This window comes from Artemia sp. Qi Xiang Cuo, chromosome 5 (genome assembly GCF_049724085.1).
Source record: "Artemia sp. Qi Xiang Cuo chromosome 5, ASM4972408v1, whole genome shotgun sequence".
NCBI classification, from domain to species: Eukaryota; Metazoa; Arthropoda; class Branchiopoda; order Anostraca; family Artemiidae; genus Artemia; species Artemia sp. Qi Xiang Cuo.
In genome coordinates, this window is record NC_142798.1 from 42307333 (window position 1) to 42333875 (window position 26543).

The 26543-nt window shown below is 36.2% G+C and overlaps 1 protein-coding gene across 2 annotated transcripts in view; it reads left to right on the forward strand.

The window, feature by feature from the left end:
• The window catches only part of LOC148952156 (proto-oncogene tyrosine-protein kinase receptor Ret-like), a 436938-nt gene that overhangs the window by 215995 nt on the left and 194400 nt on the right, over positions 1-26543 (forward strand). For both annotated transcript variants that reach the window (XM_089088861.1, XM_089088862.1), the window contains 2 exons: positions 11575-11957; positions 14935-15179. In XM_089088861.1, the coding sequence (XP_088944987.1) occupies positions 11575-11957; positions 14935-15179 (628 nt within the window). The remainder of the gene's footprint in view (positions 1-11574; positions 11958-14934; positions 15180-26543) is intronic.

Genomic DNA, 26543 nt, shown 5'->3' on the forward strand with positions numbered 1-26543 from the left:
ATAGCCTTCTCAAAAATTTTGCTGAAAACAGATAGAAGAAAAATTGGCCTATAATTAGCAGGATCACTCTGGGACCCACCTTTATACAGCACTATAACCTTAGCTCGCTTGAGTGATTCAGGGAAAATTCCTTTCTCGAAAGACAGATTGACAAGCTTAGTAAATGGTGACAGAATAGCAGGCAGAACGGCATGGATAACCCTTGTAGGAAATCTGTCTGGCCCTGAAGACGATGAACCTTTAAGGGCATTTACGATCCGACCTACCTTAAACTCAGAAACAGGGGTCAAGACCATTGACTCTAAACATGGGGGTCCCAGATAGGCTCTGAAATCGCAACGAGGAGTTGTAGAGCTCACAGAGGAAGCAGTCGTCTTTCCTATATTAGCAATATAAGGCATAAGCTCTAGCTGAACATTTTCTTCTCCTTGGACAATTTTACCATTGACTAACAGCATTGTTGGAACTGAGGGTGGAGGGGGAGTAGGTCTAAGTACAGAATGAATAATTTTCCATGTCTTCCCAACATCTTTTCCACACTCAGAAAATTTCCTGTGATAATACTGAGACTTGGCCTTCCGACACAGAGAATGAAATATACTCCTATAGGCATTGAACTGCTCATGATAAGAAGCAGATGACGAAGCCTTGTATAGCTTCCACAGATAATCTTTCCTTTTCCAGCTTTTTTGGAGACGTGGAGTCATCCACGGATTCAGCAGTACTAATCTTTTCGAGGTATGAGGCGCTGGATTCTGGTGACAAACTTCTAGGATACCTTCTTTTACTGAATCATAAAAGAAATCAATAGAGCGGTTAAAATCCGATTCAGAATCCAAACTATCCCATGACTGATCAGTCAAACGAGATTTAAGTAGACTGATCTCACAAAACGGAAAAATGGGAGATTAGATGGCGAAGCTTTACGCTGCGATCGATCAGCAGTCCTACATCGTGAAATAGCACGGAAATGATCAGAAATATCACTAACAATCATCGAATTATCTAAGACATCTGGTGACGAAAAAATATTATCAATAAGTGATGCATGCATCTCAGTAAATCGGGTTGGTATACAAACTGAAGGTAGAGTTCCCGCAGAAAGCATCATTGACAAAAAATATGCAGCCAAAGCAGAATTTTGATCCAGCAGGTTAAGGTTGAAATCCCCCATAAGGATTAGTTCGCAAGGATGCTTTTGGACTAAGTTCAAAACCTCTTCCAGAATTTTCATAAACGAAGGCATAGATCCACTAGGGGATCTGTAAGCCAAACCGACAACTAAATCCTTACAACCTGACTTAATCTCAATAAAAAGGGATTCAAAGATTCCTTCCTCATTTCTACTCAAATCACTTCGGATATTATATACAAGATGATACAGGGCGAGGCCACCTTTCGCCATCTGTTTCCGGTTCATCCTCTCCATCCTAAATCTTTGGATATCTGCATATCCTTTTTTGAATCCAGGCAAGTTTCACATAATCCAATAACATCCGGAGTTCCACCACTGACGATCCGTTTCAGCTCATCAAAAGAGGAGCAAAGTCACTGAATGTTTAGGTGAAGCACAGAGAAAATACCATCTTGTTTAGAAGAGGCAGAACCATTTAATTGCGAAACATAATTACTTTCAATAACCGATTTAGGATCATTATTATTCCTATTTCTACTTCCAACTGAATTATTAATTATACTTTCTAAATCAAAAGGATTATTTTGTAACTCAACAAAACTTTCCCCCAAAGAGTTGGCATCACCCTGGCCACCAAAAGAATTAATCATTTTACTTACGGTGAATAGCAGATCCGCTCCGGGACCAAACTCACCAGACCAAAGGTTATCTATATCACAGCAGAGCTATGGCATCTATGCAGAAGTAACGCTGAACTCATTTTTGTGTACACATGAAACTGAAAAACAAAAGTAAACCCAAAACAACTGAATCCAAAGTAAGGAGCAATGGAGAGACAAAAAAAGAAATAAAAAAAGAACAAAAAAAGAGGAAAAGGGATCATCGATAAAATCATCCGGGAGATCCACACACACGCAGGACAAAAAACACATTATAAAATATATGAAAATTAAAATATAATCATACAAAAAAAAAAAGAAAAAAAAAAAAAAAAAGGAACGACGCACCCTGGTTAAAAAAAAAAATTAAAAATCGGAGCGAAAATCAGTACTTATTAACACGTGAAGGGATGACTGCGTTATAAGCAATAACAGAGATCATAAACAGATCAAAACAAGTATCCTCTACACGCGTCCAGTTCTTAACTTTCGAATTTTTCTTAGCTTCAAGCCAAATGTTAATCCCTTTTGACATAACTCTGGTTTCGGCCATCTTCACTGACGGAATAGCAGAAGTGCGTAGACTATATCCGTACGCTAAAAGTTCTTTACGGCGACGTGCTAGGTCTCGAGGTAAATCGCAGCTGATACTTTTACGAGATCCTTTGAGCTTTCCACAGTTCTACATAATATCATCCTTGTCAGTAATGCTAGTCAGCGTTACTATAATAGGTTCAATTTTATTCCTAGCGGAATACTAAATTGAAGCTTCTTTCTGTCTATTATTGTTAAAGCACTAGCATGTCACAAATGGAATAGCGTCAGTAGTTTATAACCAAATATCAGTCAAAAGCTTGGGACCAGCAATTTTTGCACTTTGCCCAGATACAACGTGGCGAATGTTACTTAAAATATTCTGCATGTCAGATGTAAGATCTGATTTCAGTCCTTACTTTTTATATTGATCAACTTTGATTTCGAAACGCGATTTTCCTGCCGTAATTGGGACTTTTCCTAGCGGAGAGTATCAATTCCTTGTTCAAGATTAGCCACCCACCGCATAAGCTCTTAATGCCTCTGATCGAAATAATCCTTTGTAAGAGACGTCATATTCTAATTCCTTATTACTAACAATAAATTCCTGCATATGTGTTAAATCTCCTCTAAAAATCCATCGAACGAAAACTTACAAAACTTACTCACTCGAAAACTTACTCGAAAACTTACACTTATAGAATCTTTATAGCTATCTGTGAGTTACTTACTTAGTTCCTCCTGAGCCATTGGTGGCACATAGGGCGTCGACGAAGCCTCTCCACTCGTCCCGAAGCAATGCTGCTGCGGTGACATCTTCCCATTCAGGTATTAACGAGGTCTCAGCCGTCCTCAGATCTCGATCAAAAGTTCGCCGCAAAGTGTTCTTTGGACGACCTCGTCTTCTTCTGCCGCCAGGTTTCCAGTCGTACGCTATCCGAGGAAGGCAGCCTTCTTTCTTGCGGAGTACATGGCCTAAATATGACCACCTCTTCTTCCTCAGAACAGCAGTGATGAGAGGCTGTCCCGTTCTATTCCGGATTTCAAAGTTACTGACTCTCTGTTGCCAACTTATGTTTAAAATTCTCCTCAGGCACATATTTTCAAATGCAAGAATTCTCTTTTCGAGCTGCTGATTCATTTTCCAGCACTCACTAGCGTAGAGGACATTGCTACTGAAGAGAAGTAGCTTCAGTCGCAAGGAATATTTGCTGCTTCTCCAAATGGGCTTGAGTCTATTGAAAGCTCCAGTTGACTGACCAATTCTGCGTTTAATCTCTGTCATTATTTCACCATCACAATTGACCCATCTACCCAGGTATTTGAAGCCCTTCACCTGTTCTAGACTTGTATTCTTGTCCTGCAGAACAAGCGGTGAGGTTGTGATGGACATGCATTTTGATTTTTCAACGTTTATGCTTAGCCCGACATTTTTTGCATTTTCTGTAATTGCGTCAAGTAGCTGCTTCAACTTCTGTTTAGAATCTTCTAGCAAGACTACGTCATCCGCGAAATCCAAATCACATAGCTGCCTGCTGCTTTCATTTACGCCATATCCAGAGTTTCGTATTAACATGTAATCCATTATAATTACAAAAAGAAATAGAGAAAGTACACATCCTTGACGCACACCAGACATTATCTTGAAAAATCTGGTTGTGCCATTCCCGGTCTTAACGCAGCACTCGGTCTCTTGGTATAGGGATATTATCATGCTCGCTAGTTTTTCTGGCACCCCATAATACTTAAAGACTCTCAGTCAACTGAGTCAAACACCTTTTCGACGTCAATAAATAGTAGATATAACTTATTGTTCTACTCTTTTGATTCCTCGACAAGCGTTCTCAGTACAAATATCAAGACAGAGCACGATCTGCCGGTTCTTAAACCATGCTGCTCTTCTCGCAGATGTGTATCTAGTGCCTATCGTATCCGGTACAATATAATGAAAGCCAATAATTTGCACGGTAGTGGCAGAAAGTTGATGCCTCTCCAATTATCGCACACCATTGTGTCTCCCTTTTTGAAGATCTTCACCAATATCCTCTTGGTCCAATAACGTGGAACTCCCTATATTCCATATATTGGTGAAAAGGGCGATCCACACAGAGAGGCATGCTCTTATTGAACACTTAAGGATTTCCGCTGGGATTCCATCTATACCAGGAGCTCGTCCGTTTTTCAGCTTTTTTTGCTGCATACATGACCTCGGCAGAGCTTGGGGGTGAGAAGTGAGAAGGATGACTTTAGCCAAAGACAAAGTATTTGAAGCACAAAGCAACGTTTACTATTATTCATTAGTTCCATATTATGCAGAAATATATGTATTTTAATTAACCGTCCTTTCTACTACAATTTAGTGTAAACCTTGTATTGATCATGTACTAGTCCTAAATGGCAGTACAAATTATACACAAGGAAACCAAATATGTCAATATTTCAATAATATCAAATCAAAATCTGTAATCCAACTCATATCAAATATAGTATATCGTAATAAATCACATCAAATATATAGGATCATATCAAGTTGCAGAAGTTTATGGAGAAGATTTAAATGAAAAAAAACAGTTCTGTGCTCTTCAAATATAAAACAGAAATTAAATGTAAAATGTTAATATTAATTTTAACATTTTTATTAATGTGAATGTTAAATGTTATCCCAAAAGAACGTATTCTGTGCTACTGGTCTTCACATTTCAACAGCCTAGCCTTTGTGACTAGTGATGAGGATATTTCCCGTGTTGCTGGGTCTTCAACAATCTTGTGCACATGCATCAAAGCACTTAAAATTTCTGGTTCTAAATTATTTTTAAGGGGACTTTTGATGATCTTTAGCAGCGAAAACTGCCTCTTTGCTGCAACACTTGAGTGTGGCAGTGTCATCAGGATATCCATGATTTTTGGCAAGGTAGGAAAAAGAAAATCACATTCTCCATTCTTACATTCAGACAGGACTGACCGAAATTTTGCTGTATTGTCGCCAGTTTTGAAACGGATTGCATCGTCTGCGTGCCTCAGTGATCGAAACTCGCTGTCCAAGTCATCAATGTCAATGTTCAGGTACTTTTCTTTCTTGATCTATGGCAGCATATCAATGATGCTGACAAGCCTTCATGACAGGAAACTACAAGATGATGATCTACATGATGATGTAAATTGTTTGACTTTACACTCCTGATTGCACCTGCTGAATGCAAAGCACAAAATGGGAATACAAAATAACTGGTCAGAAACAACAATGAAAAGGGCTTGAAAGAAAGGAATATAGCAAGTATCCTCTCTTTGTTTTAAGGTTATTTGTCAACCGTAAGAATAATAAAACAGAAACCTATACTGAAATTAGTTCAGCCCAAAGTCCAGCAAGCACAGGGAATGTGGATGATTTGATCTAATCCATAGTACGAATATAATAGGCCAAATCAGGAATATCAGATTTAAATTTAATGTAGCATCAACTATAAAACATTTTTAGTGAGGCTTGTCCCATGTCAACATTCTGCACATAGGAAAATCAGATAAAAATTTAACTTCTAAATTTCTCCATCCAAGAGTCAATTTACTTTAATGCTAAAGATTAATTTCTAAGCCAACTCCCATTAAAAACCTCAGTCTGTCCTGGTAACTCTCAGTCCTGGTAAGGATGAACTATGCATGTTTCTGTATGTGTCATACACCAGTTGTTTTGACAAAAGCCTAAAGAACCAAAATCAATTATGACAATTTCTCAAAATGATGCCATCCTTTAGAAATAACGAATAAAAACAAGACATAAAAAATATGAAAAGTCACCGATTATTTCACCTCAGTAAGACAGTGGAAACCAATTATGCATGTAATGTCACGACGTTTTTAGAAAATCACCAAATTAAATGAAAATCACCAAATTAAAAAACAAAATCACCAAAAATCACCAGATTCAAGAAAATCACCAGAACAATCACCAGGAGGATGAAAAATCAACAGTTCTGGTGATAAATCACCAGTGGTGGCAACCCTGTGTACAACATGTGACGGATTTCGTTGATTTTTTGCACCTACACAAAACATGTTACTCGGCAGCATTGAAAACTTCGAAACGATTATTAAAGTGGATACGCTTGGAAGTTTTGCGTTACATTTTCCCCGATTTTTGGGGCTCGACTTGAAAAATTGTCTGGGCATAGGCACTGTTCTTGGGCAAAATTGTTTGGGCATTGGCAAAGTTCTCGAAAGTTCCCGTCGTTTGTCAATGGTTCCTTCTCTGCCAATAATTCTTCATCATCTCCATGGCCATGAAGAGCAATATTCTGTCGACCCAAGGAAATAACTGATTCCGCAATTTTAGTTCAATCTTGCTCTGTTTCTCTGCACTTGTCAGCTGCGTTGTTCATGTACAAGGTTTAAAATGCTGGCTTCAGGGCTATTGTATTTTAGAAGGAAACCTTTACATGCGTCAACTGAATCGCAATGGTACTGATTATTTTCATGAGACACCAAGTCACCGTCTTTTCCAGTTAGCTTTGCAAAGGTCATGAAGGGCTTCATTACCAACTTTTGCAATTGATTCGAGCCTCCTACCCATCGGACATTAAATGAAGCACAAATCTTACCGAATGAGCCAACTGGTAGCCAGATCAAGTGTCTTTAAATCATTTTCAAACATGCGGTGAACCAAGCGTTGATCTCGCAATCACGTCGGCCCCGCCCCCTGGGTCTGCTACTGCTTTGGTGGGACGCTGGGAATGGACTGGGAACTTTTTTACTGAAAACAAGCCCCAAACTCATTTCTTCTAAATTAAGCTTCCCTTTGTTCAGGGGCTTATGGCTATAATTTTCAAACAGATTAGGGATGACAAGTTCTTTGGCCAATTTATGGGCTTCCTGACACCTCTTTTCATTCCAATAAAATATTTCCTTTCCCGAGCCCGGATAACAATCCTTAAAAATTTCAAGTCAACTGAGAAAAATGTTTTTGGGTCATTTTCAGCCCTAAGTTTAAGGAACCCGTGCCCGAGCTAAAAAATTTCTTTTTCGGATTTCCATTTTCCAGCTATACTTGCAATGCGTCTCTCTTGTTTCAACCCGCGTACCTGTAAATTAATCACTGCGACGAAACAAGAACCGGAAAAACAAGTGAGGGATGAAAAAATGCATTGAAAATAAATAATTCGGGCTATATATTTGCACGTTAGAGGGGGGGGGGAGGTGCTGTGAAGTATTGCGGGTCTGCATGCAAAATATGTCAGCTACAATTATTCTGCATATAATGAAGTAAGAATTGTTTCATTAGGATTAACCTAACATCACTTCTTGGGTGGGATGGCTATAATACATAAGCACCAATAACCCTTGGAGGAGGATGTACCCCAAAACTAAAGTTTCCTCGTACATTAGGGTCCCCTTGGCCCAGGGACTTACGTTTTCAAACGATTCAGACAAAAAGCTTTTTGGGCCTGTACTGGGCCCCTTTACAGGTGGAGTGAATATATGTTTCCGTTTTTCTTCTGTATTGGGGCTACATGAGCCCAGGGACTTAAGGATATAAGTTTCGAGTCAATCGAAACAAGTTGTTGCATTTTTTTTCAGATCGCACTACCTTAGATTCCTCTTGGTCTAAAGATTTACGGTTGTAAGGATGAAACTAGTCTGGATTGACAAGTATTTAGCCTATTTCTGGACTCCCTAACACACAACCTTCTTCCAACTAAGCGTGTGATCTTTTTGGCCTTCATAGCGGCCTCTGAAAGATTCGAACCAATCAGACATATGTAACACTGTGTATGTAAACAATTGACAATTTTGTATAATTTTCACCCCTTGCCTCAGGGGCTGTGAGGCTCATATTATCCCCGGAGGCTAATTTATTCAATGTCGGGGAGGGCGGTTGCCCTTCAGTCATTTTTGGCTCATGGAAAGGGCACTAGCAGTTTTAATTTCCTATCGAGTTAGGCCCATCCAAAGTTTATCTGACCGTCCCTTACATACGATGTGGTCGAAAAAAAAAAAGAATTATAACGCATATAAGGCCTAATACAACGGAAGAGCTTTGACTATGATAATTGTGATATGCAAAGAACTAAATTGATGTTACAATCAAACACATAGGAAACAAATAGCGTAATAGGAGTCAGGTTTTGAGGTAAAGTAACACGACTTTAATTGTGTAACCACTTTGGAAACAACAGCATAAATTGGATTTTTTTTTTTTTTTAGCAAAATAAGATGCTCGTTATTTACAGGATCCGTTTCTAAAAATAACAATAAAAATTGCGGGACAGGGATTTTAACTTATAGTCGGTTTAAAGCAAAAACTTCATGTTTTCAGACCGCAATGGTTAACTTCTTATCATTTTTTTTAAAGAAAATGTTTTCTGGGACATACAATTTTGAATTTTCAAAGAGCTGACAATAAGATTGTTTAACCAATGGTGAAGAAACTAAACCAAAGTTCTTCTCCCGCAACATATTTATCGGCAAAACCGACCAATGGTTGCTATAATGCCACGTTGTCAAGGCAGCGGAAGTCTAGTTTTCAATGGTTTTTATCTGTTTTGCGTCTGTTTTAAATCCCCCTTTCCCGGTGATGTCACTTTTATGAAACAAGTTTCGACATATTTCCCTGCATTGCACGCAAAATGTGAGTAGTAAGCGATATTACATACGACGGGTACACCATATATGGAGTGGGGGGGACTAAAAATACCCTGAGACACTAAATTTACTCCGACCAGAAGATCATTTATACAGAAGCTAAGAATAGATATTGTTCCTTCAGGAATTTCACCTAATTACATAGAAATGTTATAATTCTATCAGAATAGGATTAACCACTGGCAGAAATTATTGACAGACTACAAATTATTGAGAGACTGAGCCTGTGTCACGGTTTCTTAACGCTTTCATCTATGACTTTTTAATTGTTTATTTTCATTTAAGGGCCATAATTAAAGTAGCAGAACCGAAATATGATATTCAAGTCATGACAATTATATGAATAGATTGTTTCTCTTTTGCAAAACTACTGTTTAGTATTTGGGGATATACATAAAGTGGAATTGATAAAGTCATATATATTTTAGGTAATGATACTACACCCATTGGACATCCATATCCCAACCACCATGGACCCCAACTTCCAAGGGCCCCAATATCCCATCCCCCAACTTTTGGTCCCTCCCCTAATTTTTTTTATACTTTTTTTTAAGTTTAATTTTTTTTTAACTTTTTATGAACTTTTTTTTTATTTTTTGTATTTTTATAACATAAATTTTTTTTAAACTTTTTCACGTGTCTTAAAATGACATGAAATATACTTAAAACAAAATAAATCACATTTAATATTTTCGAAATACGAAATGAGAATGATATAGATCTGTTAATCGTGATTTTTACTATTAGAAAAATAATGTTTGCAGTAACACTTTCCTTTTTCTACCAATTATTTTTTTGGGATGAAAATCTCCAGTATAGGGCTTTACACCATGAAAAATCGATTAGTTATCTTAGAATTTCCATTTCGTGGCATTTTAGTCCTCTTTAGAAAAAAATTAATGTTTTGTGGCACACAGAGTCAGACACGGAAACATGCAAACATCCGCTCAGACACACAGTCATAGTGGGAGAGAGAAACAAAAACACCTATAATAAGACAGAGTCAGACACGGAAATATGCAAACACGTGCTCGGACACACAGTCATAGTGAGAAAGAGAGACAAAAACACCTATAATCACACAGAGTCAGACACGGAAAAATTTAAACACATGCTCAGACTCGCAGGCATAGTGAAAGAGAGAGACAAAAACACTTGCAATCACACAGTCAGACAGGGAAAACATGCAAACACCCGCTCAGACAAACAGGCGTAGTGGGACAGAGAAACAAAAATGCACCAACAATAACACAGAGTCAGACACGGAAACCTGCAAACACGCGCTCGGACACACAGGTATAGTGAGAAAGACAGACAAAAACACCTATAATCACACAGAGTCAGACAAAGAAACATGCAAACAACTACTCGGACACACAGGCATAGTGAGAGAGAGAGAGAGAGAGAGAGAGAGAGAGAGAGAGAGAGAGAGAGAGAGAGAGAGAGAGAGAGAGAGAGAGAGAGAGAGAGAGAGAGAGAGAGAGAGAGAGAGAGAGAGAGAGAGAGAGAGAGAGAGAGAGAGAGAGAGAGAGAGAGAGAGAGAGAGAGAGAGAGAGAGAGAGAGAGAGCGAGAGAGAGAGAGAGAGAGAGAGAGAGAGAGAGAGAGAGAGAGAGAGAGAGAGAGAGAGAGAGAGAGAGAGAGAGAGAGAGAGAGAGAGAGAGAGAGAGAGAGAGAGAGAGAGAGAGAGAGAGAGAGAGAGAGAGAGAGAGAGAGAGAGAGAGAGAGAGAGAGAGAGAGAGAGAGAGAGAGAGAGAGAGAGAGAGAGAGAGAGAGAGAGAGAGAGAGAGAGAGAGAGAGAGAGAGAAACACCTACAATCACTCAGAGTCAGATACAAAAACATGCAAACATCCACTCAGATACACAGGCATAGTGAGAGAGAGAGACCAAAACACCTACAGTCACACAGAAACACATACGGAAATATGCAAACACCTGCCTGGACACACAAGCATAGTGAGAGAGAGAGAGACAAAAAATACCTCCAATCACACAGTCAGCCACGGAAAACATGCAAACACCTCGCTCAAACAAACAGGCACAGTGAGACGGTGAAACAAAACACCTACAATCACACAGAGTTAGACACGGAAACATGCAAACACCTTCTTGGACACACAGGTATATTGAGAAAGAGAGACAAAATCACATATAATCACATAGTCAGACCAGGAAACATGCAAACCACTGCTCGGATACACAGGCATAGAGAGAGAGAGAGAGGGGGAGAGAGAGAGAGAGAGAGAGAAAGAGAGAGAGAGAGAGAGAGAGAGAGAGAGAGAGAGAGAGAGAGAGAGAGAGAGAGAGAGAGAGAGAGAGAGCCCATATATGGTGTACCCGTCGTATGTAAATATAGCTCCTTACTAATGTGTTATAATTGGGTTTACCTATAAAACTGCCTAAAAACATGAAAAATTTATAAGTCAAGCCGCAAAGTTTGTTCCTCCTAGTAATTCAACTGAACAAGCTTCAAATTTTTGTTAAGAATATATTATAATACATCGTTTTTTTTTGTTTTTTTATGAAGCTAGTTACCAATTTCCTTAGAATTTGTATTTAAGATTCATGAACACCAAGCTTCAGAGGCCAAAAATAAGAAACATATTTTTTCCAGAAAGTTGTTTATGTGACATTACATCCAGGGTCGCTTCCAGTCCAAGGAACATCATCGGCGAATAATATTAGCCGCATTGAAACAGTTGACCTTAAGAACTTAACAGTAAAAGCTTCTGCTTGTGAATATAAGCATTTGGGGAAACCATTTCAAAAGTTGTTTGCTACCACAGTTTTTAACCAGAATAATATTGCCTTCAGTTTAGTGGACCCGAATACCCCATTTGGAATCACTGGAAAAACAGGAATTTTCTATGTTGCAGACTCAAAGGCTCTAAGAAATCGTACAGTAAATGAATTTAGTCTAGAAGTTAAATGGAGCTCACCTCTTGGAGAAAACTCTTCTTTCGTTCATGTTTTTGTTGACGAACATATGGGATTTTGGTAAGCTGAAAAATTCACTCTTTTTTCACTTTGCCGAATTGTTTTTGAGTCTACATTCTTTTTTTCTATCTGGGATCTTTCGAAATTCAAAAAAGTAAAAAAAAAGCTTTCATGTATTAATACCGAATGATCCGGAAAACACGGCTTAATTAGTCACACAAGTTTACGGTTTTGGCAATTTCAGTACAATCACTTATTGTGAAAAACTCAGTGTGAAAACAAATTTATAGAGATTTTAAAGAGCTCTCGAAAACCTTCAAAAATGGTGGTGGATCAGAATTAAAAATATACCATTGAAATCACCGTTTTTAAGCATCCTAAACAGGAGAATTAAATTCCCCAACTTTGAACAGGAAGAAAAATCACTTTCTCGCTTTTTTCCCTTTGTCTTTTTGAATGAGGTCAAACCAGTGGTGGTAGAATGTAGGGAGAGGGCTTACTCGAATGAGAATATAAATATCGAGTGCTGTTTCTGGGTTACAAAAGAGATAGTGCCACAGCCAATTTTTGCCACAAATGTCTGCCATTTTATGCCAAAAATTTCTGCCATTTTGTGCCACAAAACATTAATTTTTGTCCACAGAGGACTGAAATGCCAGTAAATGGAAATTCTTAGATAACCAATCGATTTTTCATGGTGTAAAAGCCTATACTGGAGATGTTCATCCCCCCATAATCTAAATAGAGGAAAATTGTTTTTTGCATGATTAGCATGCATCTTCATATTTGTTTCTTTTTTCCTGCTAGTGCTAGCAAGGTACAACAAGACCGCAGAGAGGTGTTTATGTGCTCATTGAAGAGATACTGCATATAATTATCTACTTAACTTTTGTAAATAGTTCGTAGAAACCCCATATTAAAATACTAGATAGTACGAAATAGAGCACTTTTTGGTGCCTTTTTTGAAGTGGAACAAATGGTTAAATCTCAACTAGAGGTTTGCAGCATACCTGAAAATAAAATACATTTTAAACGTTTTCCCTTTTATAATGTTAATAAATCCAAAATTGTTGAGACTTTTAGGAATTAAAGTCACATCAATCAATATATATGTATTAAAAGGTCAAACTACATTTCCTTATTTCTTTTCAGTAACTCTGGTTATTATGAAGATTTTCTTTTGTTTTCTGCTGATGTTAGGAAAAATACCAAAACACAGCTCGTAATAAGAATTGTTTTCAGTAAAGCGAGAATGGCGGGTTGAATTCTAAACGGCATACGCTACCCTAATACTGTATCTGTGTTTTAGTTTCTGTTCGCCTAAGTTTGACTTGATTATTTATTGTAATTTTATTTCGTTTGGGTTTTTGTTTATGTATTTATAGTGATTTGAGTTTGTTTTACGCTTGAGTTACTATTTGACTTTATATAATGCTCGTCTTAGGTTTAATGTAGCTCTTCAATTTTTTTTTTACTGGGAAAGTTTTTTTGTGGAAAATGTTTTTTAATTAATATCTTTATAGGCCGACATAGTTGTCAAGGCGAAAGGATCTCTGTTCGTTTTAATGGGCTTGGCATCAGAGATTTCAAAAGATGCTGCATTAGGTGCTCAATTCTGAGAACGTTGGGGATGAGCAGTATGGCTTTTTGGAACACCGGCAAAAAGAGGACATGCATATTATATGACAGATCTGATGCACGACACAAACAGAAGCAAGTTGGACTCGTTAAGGAGGAGGTTTTTGAATCTTAGGATAACTCCTAGCTGCCTGGAGCGAGAGAATCTCACTTTATTGAGATGTTCAGCCCACGTTAGATCTGACGAAAAGTGGACTCCAAGAAGGTGTAATATATATAAGCTTGCTATTGCCACTTTTTCGTAGGTAAAGTCAAGATGAGTCTTCACGTTTCGTGCCTTCGAGATGAGAATCTCTTTTGTTTTTATGCATTCAAGCTCTCAAGCCACGCATCTGCCCATATCTCAATTTTTCCAACTTGGCCTGAGTTTTTTCTGTGCTGTTCGCTGGGATCTTTGTTGTATGATATGCAAATCCCTGACGCTGTATCACCACCAAAGTGGCGAGGTTTAACCACAAGGTTATCCCCTAGATCGTTTATGAAGGCCAGGAAAAGAGTTGCCCAAGAATACCTCCTTGGGGTACTCCTGATGACACTGAATGTTCTCTAATATTGTCTAATTTTATTATTTCGACAGAATTACAAAACAAAAATAAGAAAAAATCTTAGTTTAACTACATTTAATTTGAAATTATACTGCAAAGATTACCAAGTGCTCTGAGAACGTGATAAGAACCCTCGATCAGATGATTTTTCTTTTCCTCTGTCCAGGCACATCTTGGCTACAACAATTCGAACATACCAATTATTGTCTTTCGTACACTCACAACTGAGCATAACTTTCTAGCCCCCCCCCCTAAAAACAGCAGGTTCATTTGGCAAGTATAATCATTCTTCTCGTATATTTTTTTTTTTATTCAGAATACCTTTATCTTTCTTTACTTTTTTTCTAAGTTTTTAAAATGAGTTTTTTTCATTATTAATGCAGCAATATGGTTTCCAACCTACCCAAATCTTTGACCACAAGAACCTTTTCATTTCATTTTTTTCTATATCTTTGAAGCCTTAAAAAAATTCTGCGAAAAAGATTACCCCCCCCCCCTCCCCCAAAAAATACAATTATTTTGCTCTCCTGCAAATTTATATCTTGTTACATATTACCTTTTTAGTGCAGGGGCCAATTTGTGTCGGTTCTGAAAATTTGTGAAAATTTTTCTTTGTTTAACTTTGCTTCAATGGCTATGTGAAGGACTTGATCAACAAAAGTCTTTGGCTACGACCCTTAGCTAAACACTTGGATTATACAATGCTGATAATGTTTTTTTTTCTAGCAGTAATATTTTGTAGGTAAATTGGGCTAGATTATTGGTGAAAGGAGATTTTTTTTTTATCACTAGTAAAGAACAATAAGTTCTTGCACAATCATTTAATTAGAATATTACTTAGCGTTTATTTGTAGGAATCCTACAAAAGAATGTTCAAGCGAAGAATTTTGCGCAGAAAAGAAATCCGAACTTGAATGCACGCAGCTTGGAAATGTTCTAGGCACAGATTTCAAATGTTATTGGCTCACTCGGTCCGAGTCGATTAATGGTATTACCAGAAATTACGAAACTTGCACATCAAATAAAGAAACATGCCCCGACGGTGAATGTGATGAGTTAGAAACAAAACACTGGGAGTTGTGCCCGCAGGATTGCACTCGTAAGCTGTTGTTTTTATTATTATTTTTTTACATTTTCAGGGATCCAGTAAGTAGTATAGCTACAATATTTACAGGAGGGGTGTCTCCTCATATAGCAACAATATCTCCGAGCAGAGTGTCTCCCGCCAATACAAGCAGACAGTCAATAACCGGAATTCAACTACCGTGAAAATTCGTGCTGATCTCTGTTCAAAGTGCGTGATGTTTTCATGGTAGTGATTCGTTTCCTTTGTATGAAATTGTGAAATTCTTTCTGTAATTTAATTTGTTTAATTCATTTACATAAATTAATTTATTATTAATTAATTTACATAATTACATTAATTAATTTAATTTGTTTTTTTTTATTTTAATAGTTTTTTTATTGATGTCATTTTATTGTACTCTAACGATGATATTTTTTTCCAATGATATTATTTTTAACATTTTAAGTAACTTCCAATTGATTTTTATTAAATTTGTGTTTGAAGTAGGAATCGAGCATGAGACCTGTGATTTCCTAAGGTAAAAGAACGACACGTTAATCGACTGAACCAAAAAGCCATTGAACATTTTATGATTTTAGAAATAAATCCAATGTATTGTTTCTGGGTCATTGACCAACTGATGTTAAGCGTCACAATATCGTAACAGGTTCATTCCATTGAACTGGAAAAAGTTCAAGCACATTCGATTTATCAATTGGATTTTTGATAGGTGTTAAAAGTGACATGTTTCGGGGCATTTTTATGGCATCATCATGAGAATATGCATACCACGATGATTTGAGATGCATACTAGACAAACAATTTCTTCTGATGCTTGGGCCCCAAGTCCTACCCCTATCCCTCATCCCTATCCTATCCCTCCACCATCCCTCCAACCCCTATCCCTCCACCCTCCCTCCAACCCCCCCCCCAACATTTTTTTTAACTTTTTTTTACATCCTAGAATGTCATGAAACACACTTAAAACACACGCAAATCATATTTAATGTTTTCCATCTACAAAATGGGAATAATATAGTTATTTGATTCATAACTTTTACTATTAAAAAAAAATATTAGTAGTGGCAAATTTTTTTTTAACTTGTCTTTTAACTTTTTTTTTCAACTTTTTTTACATCTAAATCATATCAGAGTAATAGAATGAAAATTTTGATTTAAGTTTTTAAATATATTCTAGTGTATGCTATTGATGAGAACTGATTGTTCTCTTTCAAGATTTTTTTTTTCATGAAAAATAAACTATTTTTCTTCTTTTTTAAGGACAATTATGAAGAAAGGGTTATAAAAGAATAGAATAAAAAACACACAAACACACACACACACACAAACTTACACAAACACTTAGACACACACAAAAACTTACACACACACACAAAAACTAAAACACACACAAAAAATAAAACACACAAAAAAAATTACAAAAAAACAAAAAATTACACAAACAAAAAAAATTACAAACACAAACAAAATTACACACACACAAAAAAACTAACACACACACAAAAGATAACACACAAACAAAAACTTAAACAAACACAAAAACTTACACACACACACAAAAAAAATTACACACACAAAAAAAACTAAAAAAACACAAAATCAAAAAAAAACAAAAAAAATTAAAAAAAAACAAAAACTAACACACTAAAAAAAACTAAAAAACACAAACAAAAATACACACACAAAAAAAGAAACACCAAAAAAAACATAAACACACACAAAAAATAAGACACACACACAAAAACTTACACACACACAAAAATTTACACACACACAAAAAAAAAATTACACACACAAAAACACTTACACACACAAAATCTTACACACACACACACAAAAACTTACACACACACACAAAAACATACACACACACACAAAAACTTACAAACACACAAAAACTTACAAACACACAAAAACTTACTCACACACAAAACTTACACACACACAAAAACTTACACACACACAAAAAAACTTACACACACTCAAAAACTTACACACAAACAAAAACTTACATACACATAAAAACTGACACACACATAAAAACTTACACACATAAAAACTTACACACACGCACAAACTAAAACACAAAAACAAACAAACACACACACAAAAACTTACAAACACACAAAAAATTACACACAAACAAAAAATTACACACACACAAAAAATTACACACACACACAGAAACTTACACACACACAAAAACTTACACACACACAAAAACTTACACACACATAAAAACTTACACACACACACACAATAACTTGCACACAAAAAAAAATAAACACAAACAATAACTTACACACACACACAAACTTACACACACACAAAAACTTACACACACACAAAAACTTACACACATAAAAACTTACAAACACACACACACAAAACTTACACACACAAAAACTTACACACACAAAAACTTACACACACACCAAAACTTACACACACACAAAAACTAACACACACACACACAAAAAATTACACACACACACAAAAACTTACACACACACACACAAAACTTACACACACAGACATACATACAAACTAACAAACACACAAAAACTTACACACGCACAAAAACTTACACACACACAAAAAAACTTACACACACACAAAAACTTACACACACACAAAAACGCGCGTGTACGTAGGCTAACCTAACCTAACCTATGGTTTTGGTATTTCGGTGCAATAATGTGGAATTTTGTTGTTAAGTTACTTTAGTATTGTCATCAATATCTATTGTTTTTTTTGCATGTCTCTCACACTATAGCCGTGTTTCTGAGGGACTTTGCTACCATCTAAAGCTGTAGGTTGGTTGATGGCAATAGTAGTCTCTCTTGATTCTGTGAAATGTTGTAAGATCCTTTTGATGCTATGAAATATCTGTGTAGTTGAATATATTCCAACTCTTGTATTTCAATGAACGAAATTCAAAATGAACTTTGAAAAATCAAGAGAATGTAACTGTAACAAGGTAAAGCCCAACAAAACACTACTGAAATATTCCAACTCTTGCATTTCAACGAAAGAAATCCAAAATGAACTTTGAAAAATCAAGAGAATGTAACTGTGAGAAGGTAAGCCCTAACAAAACACTACTGAAATATTCCAACTCTTGCATTTCAACGAAAGAAATCCAAATGTAAGTTTTTGTGTGTGTGTAATTTTTTGTGTGTGTGTAAGTGTTTGTGTGTGTGTAAGTTTGTGTGTGTGTAAGTTTTTGTGTGTGTGTGTGTGTAAGTTTTTGTGTGTGTAAGTTTTTGTGTTGGTGTAAGTTTTTGTGTGTGGGTAAGTTTTTGTGTGTGTGTAAGATTTTGTGTGTGTGTAATCTTTTGTGTGTGTTTTTGTTTTTGTGTGTGTCTGTTAATTTTTTTGTGTGTGTGTGTAATTTTGTTTGTGTGGGTGTAAGTGTTTGTGTGTGTGTGTGTGTGTCTAATTTTTTGTGTTTTTTTAATTTTTTTTGTGTGTTTTTTTTTGTGTTTTTGTTTTAGTTTTTGTGTGTATTTATGTTTTTGTGTGTGTGTAAGTTTTTGTGTGTGTGTAAGTTTTTGTGTGTGTGTAAGTTTTTGTGTGTGTGTGTGAGTTTTTGTGTGTGTGTTAGTGTGTTTGTGTGTTTATGTGTTTGTGTGTGTGTAAGTTATTGTGTGTGTGTAAGTTTTTGTGTGTGTGTAAGTTTTTGTGTGCGTGTAAGTTTTTGTATGTGTGTAAGTTTTTGTGTGTGTTTAAGTTTATTTGTGTGTGTAAGTTTTTTTGTGTGTGTGTAAGTTTTTTTTTTTTTTTAAGTTTTTGTTTTTTTGTAATTTTTTGTTTTTGTTTTTTTTACTGTTTGTTTTTATGTTTTTGTGTGTGTGTAAATTTTTGTTTGTGTGTATTTTTTTGTGTGTGTGTATGTTTTTGTGTGTGTAAGTTTTTTTGTGTGTGTGTAAGTTTTTGTGTGTGTGTAAGTTTTTGTGTGTGTGTAAGTTTTTGTGTGCGTGTAAGCTTGTGTGTGTGTGTGTGTGTGTGTCAGTTTTTGTGTGTGTTTAAGTTTTTGTGTGTGTGTAATTTTTTGTGTGTGTGTTAGTTTTTGTGTGTTTGTAAGTTTTTGTGTGATGGTGTAAGTTTGTGTGTGTGTGTGTAAGTTTTTGTATGTGTGTAAGTTTTTGTGTGTTTGTAAGTTTTTGTGTGTGTGTAATTTTTTGTGTGTGTTTAAGTTTTTTTGTTTTTTTGTAATTTTTTGTGTGTTTGTAAGTTTGTGTGTTTCTGTAATTTTTTGTGTGTGTGTCAGTTTTTCTGTGTCTGTAAGTTTTTGTGTGTTTGTAAATTTTTGTGTGTGTGTAAGTTTTTTTGTGAGTGTAAGTTTTTTTGTGTGTTTAAGTTTTTGTGTGTGTGTAATTTTTTGTGTGTGTGTAAGTTTTTGTGTGTGTGTAAGTTTTTATGTGTGTGTTAGTTTTTGTGTGTGTTTTAGTTTTTGTGTGTGTGTAAGTTTTTGTGTGTGTGTTAGTTTTTTTGTGTGTGGTTAAGTTTTTTTGAGAGTGTCTAAGTTTTTGTGTCTGTGTAATTTTTTGTTTGTGTGTTTAAGTTTTTTTGTGTGTGTAAGTTTTTGTGTGTGTGTGTATGTTTTTGTGTGTGTGTAAGTTTTTGTATGTGTGTGGGTTTTTGTGTGTGTTTAAATTTTTGTGTGTGTAAGTTTTTTTGTGTGTGTAAGTTTTTGTGTGTGTGTGTGTAAGGTTTTGTGTGTCTGTAAGTTTTTGTGTGTTTGTAAGTTTTTTTGTGTTTGTGTAAGTTTTTGTGTGTGTGTGTGTGTGTGTAAGTTTTTGTGTGTGTGTAAGTTTTTGTGTGTGTGTGTTATTTTTTGTGTGTGTGTGTAATTTTTTGTTTTTTTGTAAGTTTGTTTGTGTGTGTATTTTTTTTTTTGTGTGTAATTTTTTGTGTGTTTGTGTAAGTTTTTGTGTGTGTGTAAGTTTTTTTGTGTGTGCAATTTTTTTTTTGTGTGTAATTTTTTTGTGTGTGTGTAAGTTTTTGTGTGTGTGTAAGGGTTTGTGTGTGTGTAAGTTTTTGTGTGTTTGTAAGTTTTTGTGTGTGTGTGTAAGTTTTTGTGTGAGTGTGTGTAATTTTGTGTGTGTGTGTGTTTGTGTGTTTTTATTCTATTCTTTTATAACCCATTCTTCATAATTGGCCTTAAAAAAGCAGAAGAAATAGTTTATTTTTCATGAAAAAAAAATCTTGAAAGAGAACAATCAGTTCTCATCAATAGTATTCACAACAATATATTTAAAAACTTAAATCAAAAGTTTCATTCTATTACTCTGATATGATTTAGAGATGTAAAAAAAGTTGAAAAAAGTTTAAAAAAAAATAAAAAAAAAATTGGTCGCTACAAACATTATTTTTTAATAGTAAAAGTTGCGACATACATATCTATATCATTCCCATTTTGAAGTTGGAAAATATTAAATATGAATTTTTTGTGTTTTAAGTATGCTTCATGGCATTCTAAGAGATGTAAAAAAAGTTGAAAAAAAAATGTGGGGGGGGGGGTTGGAAGGAGGGGGGAGGGATAGGGGTTGGAGGGATGGTGGAGGGATAGTATAGGGTTGAGGGATAGGGGTAGGACTTGGGGCCCAAGTATCAGAAGAAATTGTTTGTCTAGTATGCATCTCAAATCATCGTGGTATGCATATTCTCATGATGATGCCATAAAAATGCCCCGAGACAGGTCACTTTTAACACCCATCAAAAATCCAATTGACAAATTGAATGTGCTTGAACTTTTTCCAGTTCAATGGAATGAACCTGTTACGATATTGTGACGCTTAACATCAGTTGGGCAATGTCCCAGAAACAATTCTTTGGATTTATTTCTAAAATCATAATATGTTCAATGGCTTGTTGCTTCAGTCGATTAACGTGTCGTTCTTTTACCTTAGGAAATCACGGGTCTCACGTTCGATTCCTACATCAAACACAAATTTGATATAAATCAATGGGAAGATACTATAATGTAAAAAATCGTATCATTGGAAAAGAAAAATATCATCATTAGAGTACAATAAAATGACATCAATTAAAAAAAAACTATTAAAATAAAAAAAAAGAAGAAAAGATTAAATTAATTAATGTAATTATGTAAATTAATTAATAATAAATTAATTTATGTAAATTAATTAAACAAATTAAATTACAGAAAGAATTTCACAATTTTATACAAAGGAAACGAATTACTAACATGAAAACATCACGCACTTTGAACAGAGATCAGCACGAATTTTCACGGTGGTTGAATTCAGGTCATTACACTGTCTGCTTGTATTGGCGGGAGACACTCTGCTCAGAGATATTGTAGCTATATGAGGAGACACCCCTCCTGTAAATATTGTAGCTATACTACTCCAGTAAATAAAAAAATACATTGTTCAGAACTAAGTTGTTTGTTTAATTCAATTTCTATCCCAAGATTGTTTTTTTGCACAGAAATAATTCAGCTAAGAAAAACACATCAAAACAGCCTAGGGGGGGGGGGGGTCACGCCCTAAACTTTTATTCTTAAACTATACGTGTAGTTCGGTTTAGCCTAAGTACCAACTATAACCTTAAGGTCACATGCTTTTGTTTATCAGATAACTTGCTAAGGATCCTGTCGGATGGCAGGTATAAACAGAGAAAAAGCGCAACATACACTCTCTTTTGTCAAGACAGGAAGAAAATATTTTGATCTCACCCCTAAAACACAAAATTAAAAATGCCCTTTCCTTGACCCCAAAAAGCTCTCTTCCTGAAAGTTTCAAAACGATCACTCAACTTTAAGACAAAACAGAAGTGTGCGTGTAACTGAGCCATCGTGTAATTGAACCTCTTGTAATTGAACCCATGTAACTTAACTCTCGTGTAACTGAACCTCATTCAACTTACCGCCCCCCCAAAACTAAAGCCAATTTAACTGAACCCCTATGCAACTGAATCCTCGTGCAAATGAGGCCCCGTTAAACTGAACCTCGTGCAAGACACATCACATGTAACTCAACCCCACTTAACTGAACCCTCGTACCGCTTAACCTTCGTGCAACTCCATCCGCGAGAACCCCGTTTGACTATGTTACCGTTTAAATAAAATCTTCTGCCACTGAACCCGCATGTAATGGAACCCTCGTTCAACTCATCCCTCGTTTAACTGAGCCCACGTTTAACTGGACCTCGGTGAACTCAATCCTTATGTAACTCAAGCCCCGATTAAATCAAGCCCTGTTTGACTCAACTCAACCAAAGGCCTAAGGATAAGTTTGAACTAGTGCTATTTAGAAGCTCAAATTTACTTCTCGCTTCGTTCGCAGTTTCTAACTTATGTTACCCATTTGAGTAGCCCCAGAAGTTTTTCAAATCGAAAGAATCTTTCAGGAATTGGTCTATTGCCAAAACCAAGGCATGATAAGGTGTAGCTTGTGATAAAGTGTATTTGCCAACTATGAGCTTTTCAATTAGTGCTCGGGAAAGTATTTGCCAAGGGGCAAGTGAAAACTTTGATTTTATACCCGGTTGTCTACGCTCTTTTAGTTTGACATCGGAGTTACGTAAAAGCATTTTGTTCGGGTCTTTCAACATAAGGTCAACCAGGAAATGACGCCCGCCTTTATTGGGCGGTTGAAATAAATCACTAATTCCTAGACCCTCAGGTGGTTACCTTTTTCAGCGTCCCTACGATGTTGGGGACTTACCTGTGTTTCCAGCTAAAAGTTCCCATAAATTTGTTTCTGCAAGAAACTTTTACTATTTAGATGAAATTAAATCATACCTATCATTGCTGAAGCAGTATTAACAGCAAGTTTTTCATTAAACGAGGGTTCTGTAGCACAGGGGCCTATTTGCATGAGGGTTCAGTTGAGTGGTACAGTTAAACGGGGATTGAATTGTACGAAGGTTCAGTTAAGTGGGGGCTGAGTTACACGAGGGGTCAGTTGCACGGGGTTCAGCGGTACCGAGTTCATTGAAAGCGGGTTCAGTTGCACGGGCATTCAGTTGCACGAGGGCTCAGTTGATGGGGGGTTTAGTTGCACCTGGGGTCAGATGCACAAGGGTTTTGATACATTGGTTCAGCTATACGGGGCTCAGTTACACAGGGTTCATTTGCAATGGAACCCAAGACAGTGCATACTTACCAAATTACATAGAAAATTCGTCACCTTTTAAAGAATTCATATGCAGTCTCCGTAACGTAAAATACTTGCTTGCCTGCAGGCACAGAAGACGTATGCTTTTTTGTGAGTATGGGAAACGTTTTTACGCTCCGCGTCTAGCTGTCGTTTCTTTTGTAACGCTTCTGATACCTGTTGTAGAAAATCAACTGATTGTTTTCAGATTATTAATGGCTGGGATTTGTAGACATATAACAACTACATGAGGTAAGATACATTCATTTTTATAATTCATACAAATTAAATACGACCACGCGCCGCCAGGTGGCATACCCGTTCCTAAAGAGTCACGTAGTTCATACAAAATAAACCATTAATATAGACATTCATTTTAAAGCTTCATTTAACTAAGTTGATTCACTTCATATCTAATTATCTTCATGTTTAATAAAATTTTGTACAGAGATGCATAATTACGCATCAATTATCATCCAGGAGGCCTGCTGAGTCGTCGTTTAGGTGGTGGAAGTGGAGCTGAGCTTGATGCCTCAATTGCACACTTGAAAGTCCACATTTTCTAACTTTCTACGAGCCGTTAGATAAATGTAGAAGAGAGTCTAAGGAGTGGGTAGGTACAGTGGTGTACATTGGGGGAATGCACCCTATATTTTAAAAATACTTTCCTTTGGGATATTTTCGTGGAAAAATGCCTTTTTATGTATGTTCATTGAAAAAAGGAAAAAAACCGACATATTCACCCCTTCCACTAGATTTTGAAAATACATTTTGACCCCTCTCTCCGAACTAACATATAAATAATGCATTAAAGGTTTATGACCCTTTACTACAGGTAATACTAAAGCTTCTTCTAACAGTAAAGTGTGAGAGTGTTTTAGGAAGAAGAAGAATTTTTGAGGAACCAAGATCCGGCATAAAAAGTTTTGACCCTTAATATTGAAGTATCTAAGTAATTGCAGGGGTGTTAAAAACACATAAAAAAAAATTTGAAAAAAAGGCTTGGATGTCTTCAGTGCGCAATTTGAAAAAAAAATTAGTCGTAATAAATTGATTTGAGGTGAGAGGATGTAACTTAAAATTTTGCGAAAATAGTCACATCAGTAGAAAGCTATCTTATACTCGTGACCCCACACCATATATGGGCATAGAGTCCCTAGGGTGAACACGTGGTTAATGGGGTCAATGACCTCTTTTTCCAAGGTCGATTTATTTGCTGATGTTGTTGTTTTGGCCAAGTGCATGCTCGAGGCGAATGTTAAGAGTTTCCAGGAATAGGAAACAGTTAGATCACACGTGACAGGTGATGTCAAGGTTGATTGATTATCACGACAGGGGAATTAATTTGTTGTTTCTAAGGATAATTATTGATTCAAGAAAGGGGAATTAATTTGTTGTTTCTAAGGGGAATTATAGATTCACGAAAGGGGAATTAATTTGTTGTTTCTAAGGGGAATTATTAATTCAAGAAAGGGGAATTAATTTGTTGTTTCTAAGGGGAAGGTGGGGAAGAGATATATTGATTGCGTAATCGAAGGGAGAGAATTCCCGAGAAATTGATAACATAATTGGTAGAACCCTATCAGGAGCTCTTGACGGGAATCCATTTATGTGCATAGAATGACGTAATCGACTAGGACAGTTGGATATCTGAGAAATTGATTACATAATCGTACTCTGTGCTTGTTCGTAGAACCCTATCAAGACCTAGTGACGGGAATCCATTTATGGGCATTGAATGACGTAATCGACTAGGACAGTTAGCTATCTGAGAAATTGATTACATAATCGTACTCTGTGATTGTTCATAGACACGACGTGGCTTTCTCACAAGGGCTCCGATCCCCCATCCCAACCCCGAAGGAAGTCACCGGTCCCCAAAGGTCCCCCCGGCTCCCAAAGGACCACCCGGCCCCCAAGGGCCCCCCGAACCCCCAAAGGCCCTCCCGGGTCCCCAAAGGACCACCCAGCCCCCTAAGGGACCCTGGACCCCCAAAGAGTCCCCTCCCCATTTTTTAATACTTTTTTAAGGGGTTATTATATCTTTTCAGAGCAAGTTATTTTCTTAATATCCCTCCTAAACCCATTTTACAACTTGAAGTACTTATCTTTTTCACCCACAACTATACTTTACATCTTTTTGGATACCTCAACACCAAGAAATAATTTTCAAAGAACATTTCAGAGCAAGATGCTATGTTAATGTACATACTAACTCAAATTTAAAACATGTATAAATTATCAGTTTAAGACTCAAAACAACAATACATCATTATTGGTAAATAAACACAAAGAAATAATGTTCAAATGACATTTCAGAACAAGTTCCTTTCTTAATGTCACTCCTAAACCCATTTTCCAACTTGAAGTACTTATCTTTTTCACCCACAACTATACTTTAGAGCTTTTTGGTTCCCCCAACACCAAGAAATACTTTTCAAAGACCATTTCAGAGCAAGTTACTTTCTTAATGTCCCTCCTAAACCCATTTTCTAAGTTGAAGTACTTATCTTTTTCACCCTCAACTATCCTTATAGCTTTTTTGATACCTCAACACCAAGAAGTACTTTTCAAAGACCATTTCAGAGCAAGTTGCTTTCTTAATGTCTCTACTAAGCCCATTTTCAAAATTAGAGTACATAACTTTTTTATTCACAACTATACTTTACAGCTTTTTGAATACCTCAACACCAAAAAATAATTTTCAAAGGCAATTTCAGAACACATTCATTTCTTAATGTCACTCAAAAGCCAAATTTACAACTTGCAGAACTTATCTTTTTCACCCAAAACTATACTTTACAGCTTTTTTGATAATTAAACACCAAAAAATACTTTTCAAAGACCATTTCAGAGCAAGTTATTTTCTTAATGTCTCTCATAAGCCCATTATCCAGCGTGAATTATTTATCTTTTTTACCCACAACTATACTTTACAGCTTTTTGGATACCTCAACACCAAGAAATACTTTTCAAAGACCATTTAAGAACAAGTTACTTTCTTAATGTCCCTCCCCACAACTATACTTTACAGCTTATTGGATACCTCAACACCATGAAATACTTTTCAAAGACCATTTCGGAGCAAGTTACTTTCTTAATGTCCCTCCTAAACCCATTTTCCAACTTGGAGTACTTATCTTTTTAAACGACAACTATACTTTACAGCTTTTTGGATACCTCAACACCAAGAAATACTTTTCAAAGACCATTTGAGAGCAAGTTACTTTCTTAATGTCCCTCCTAA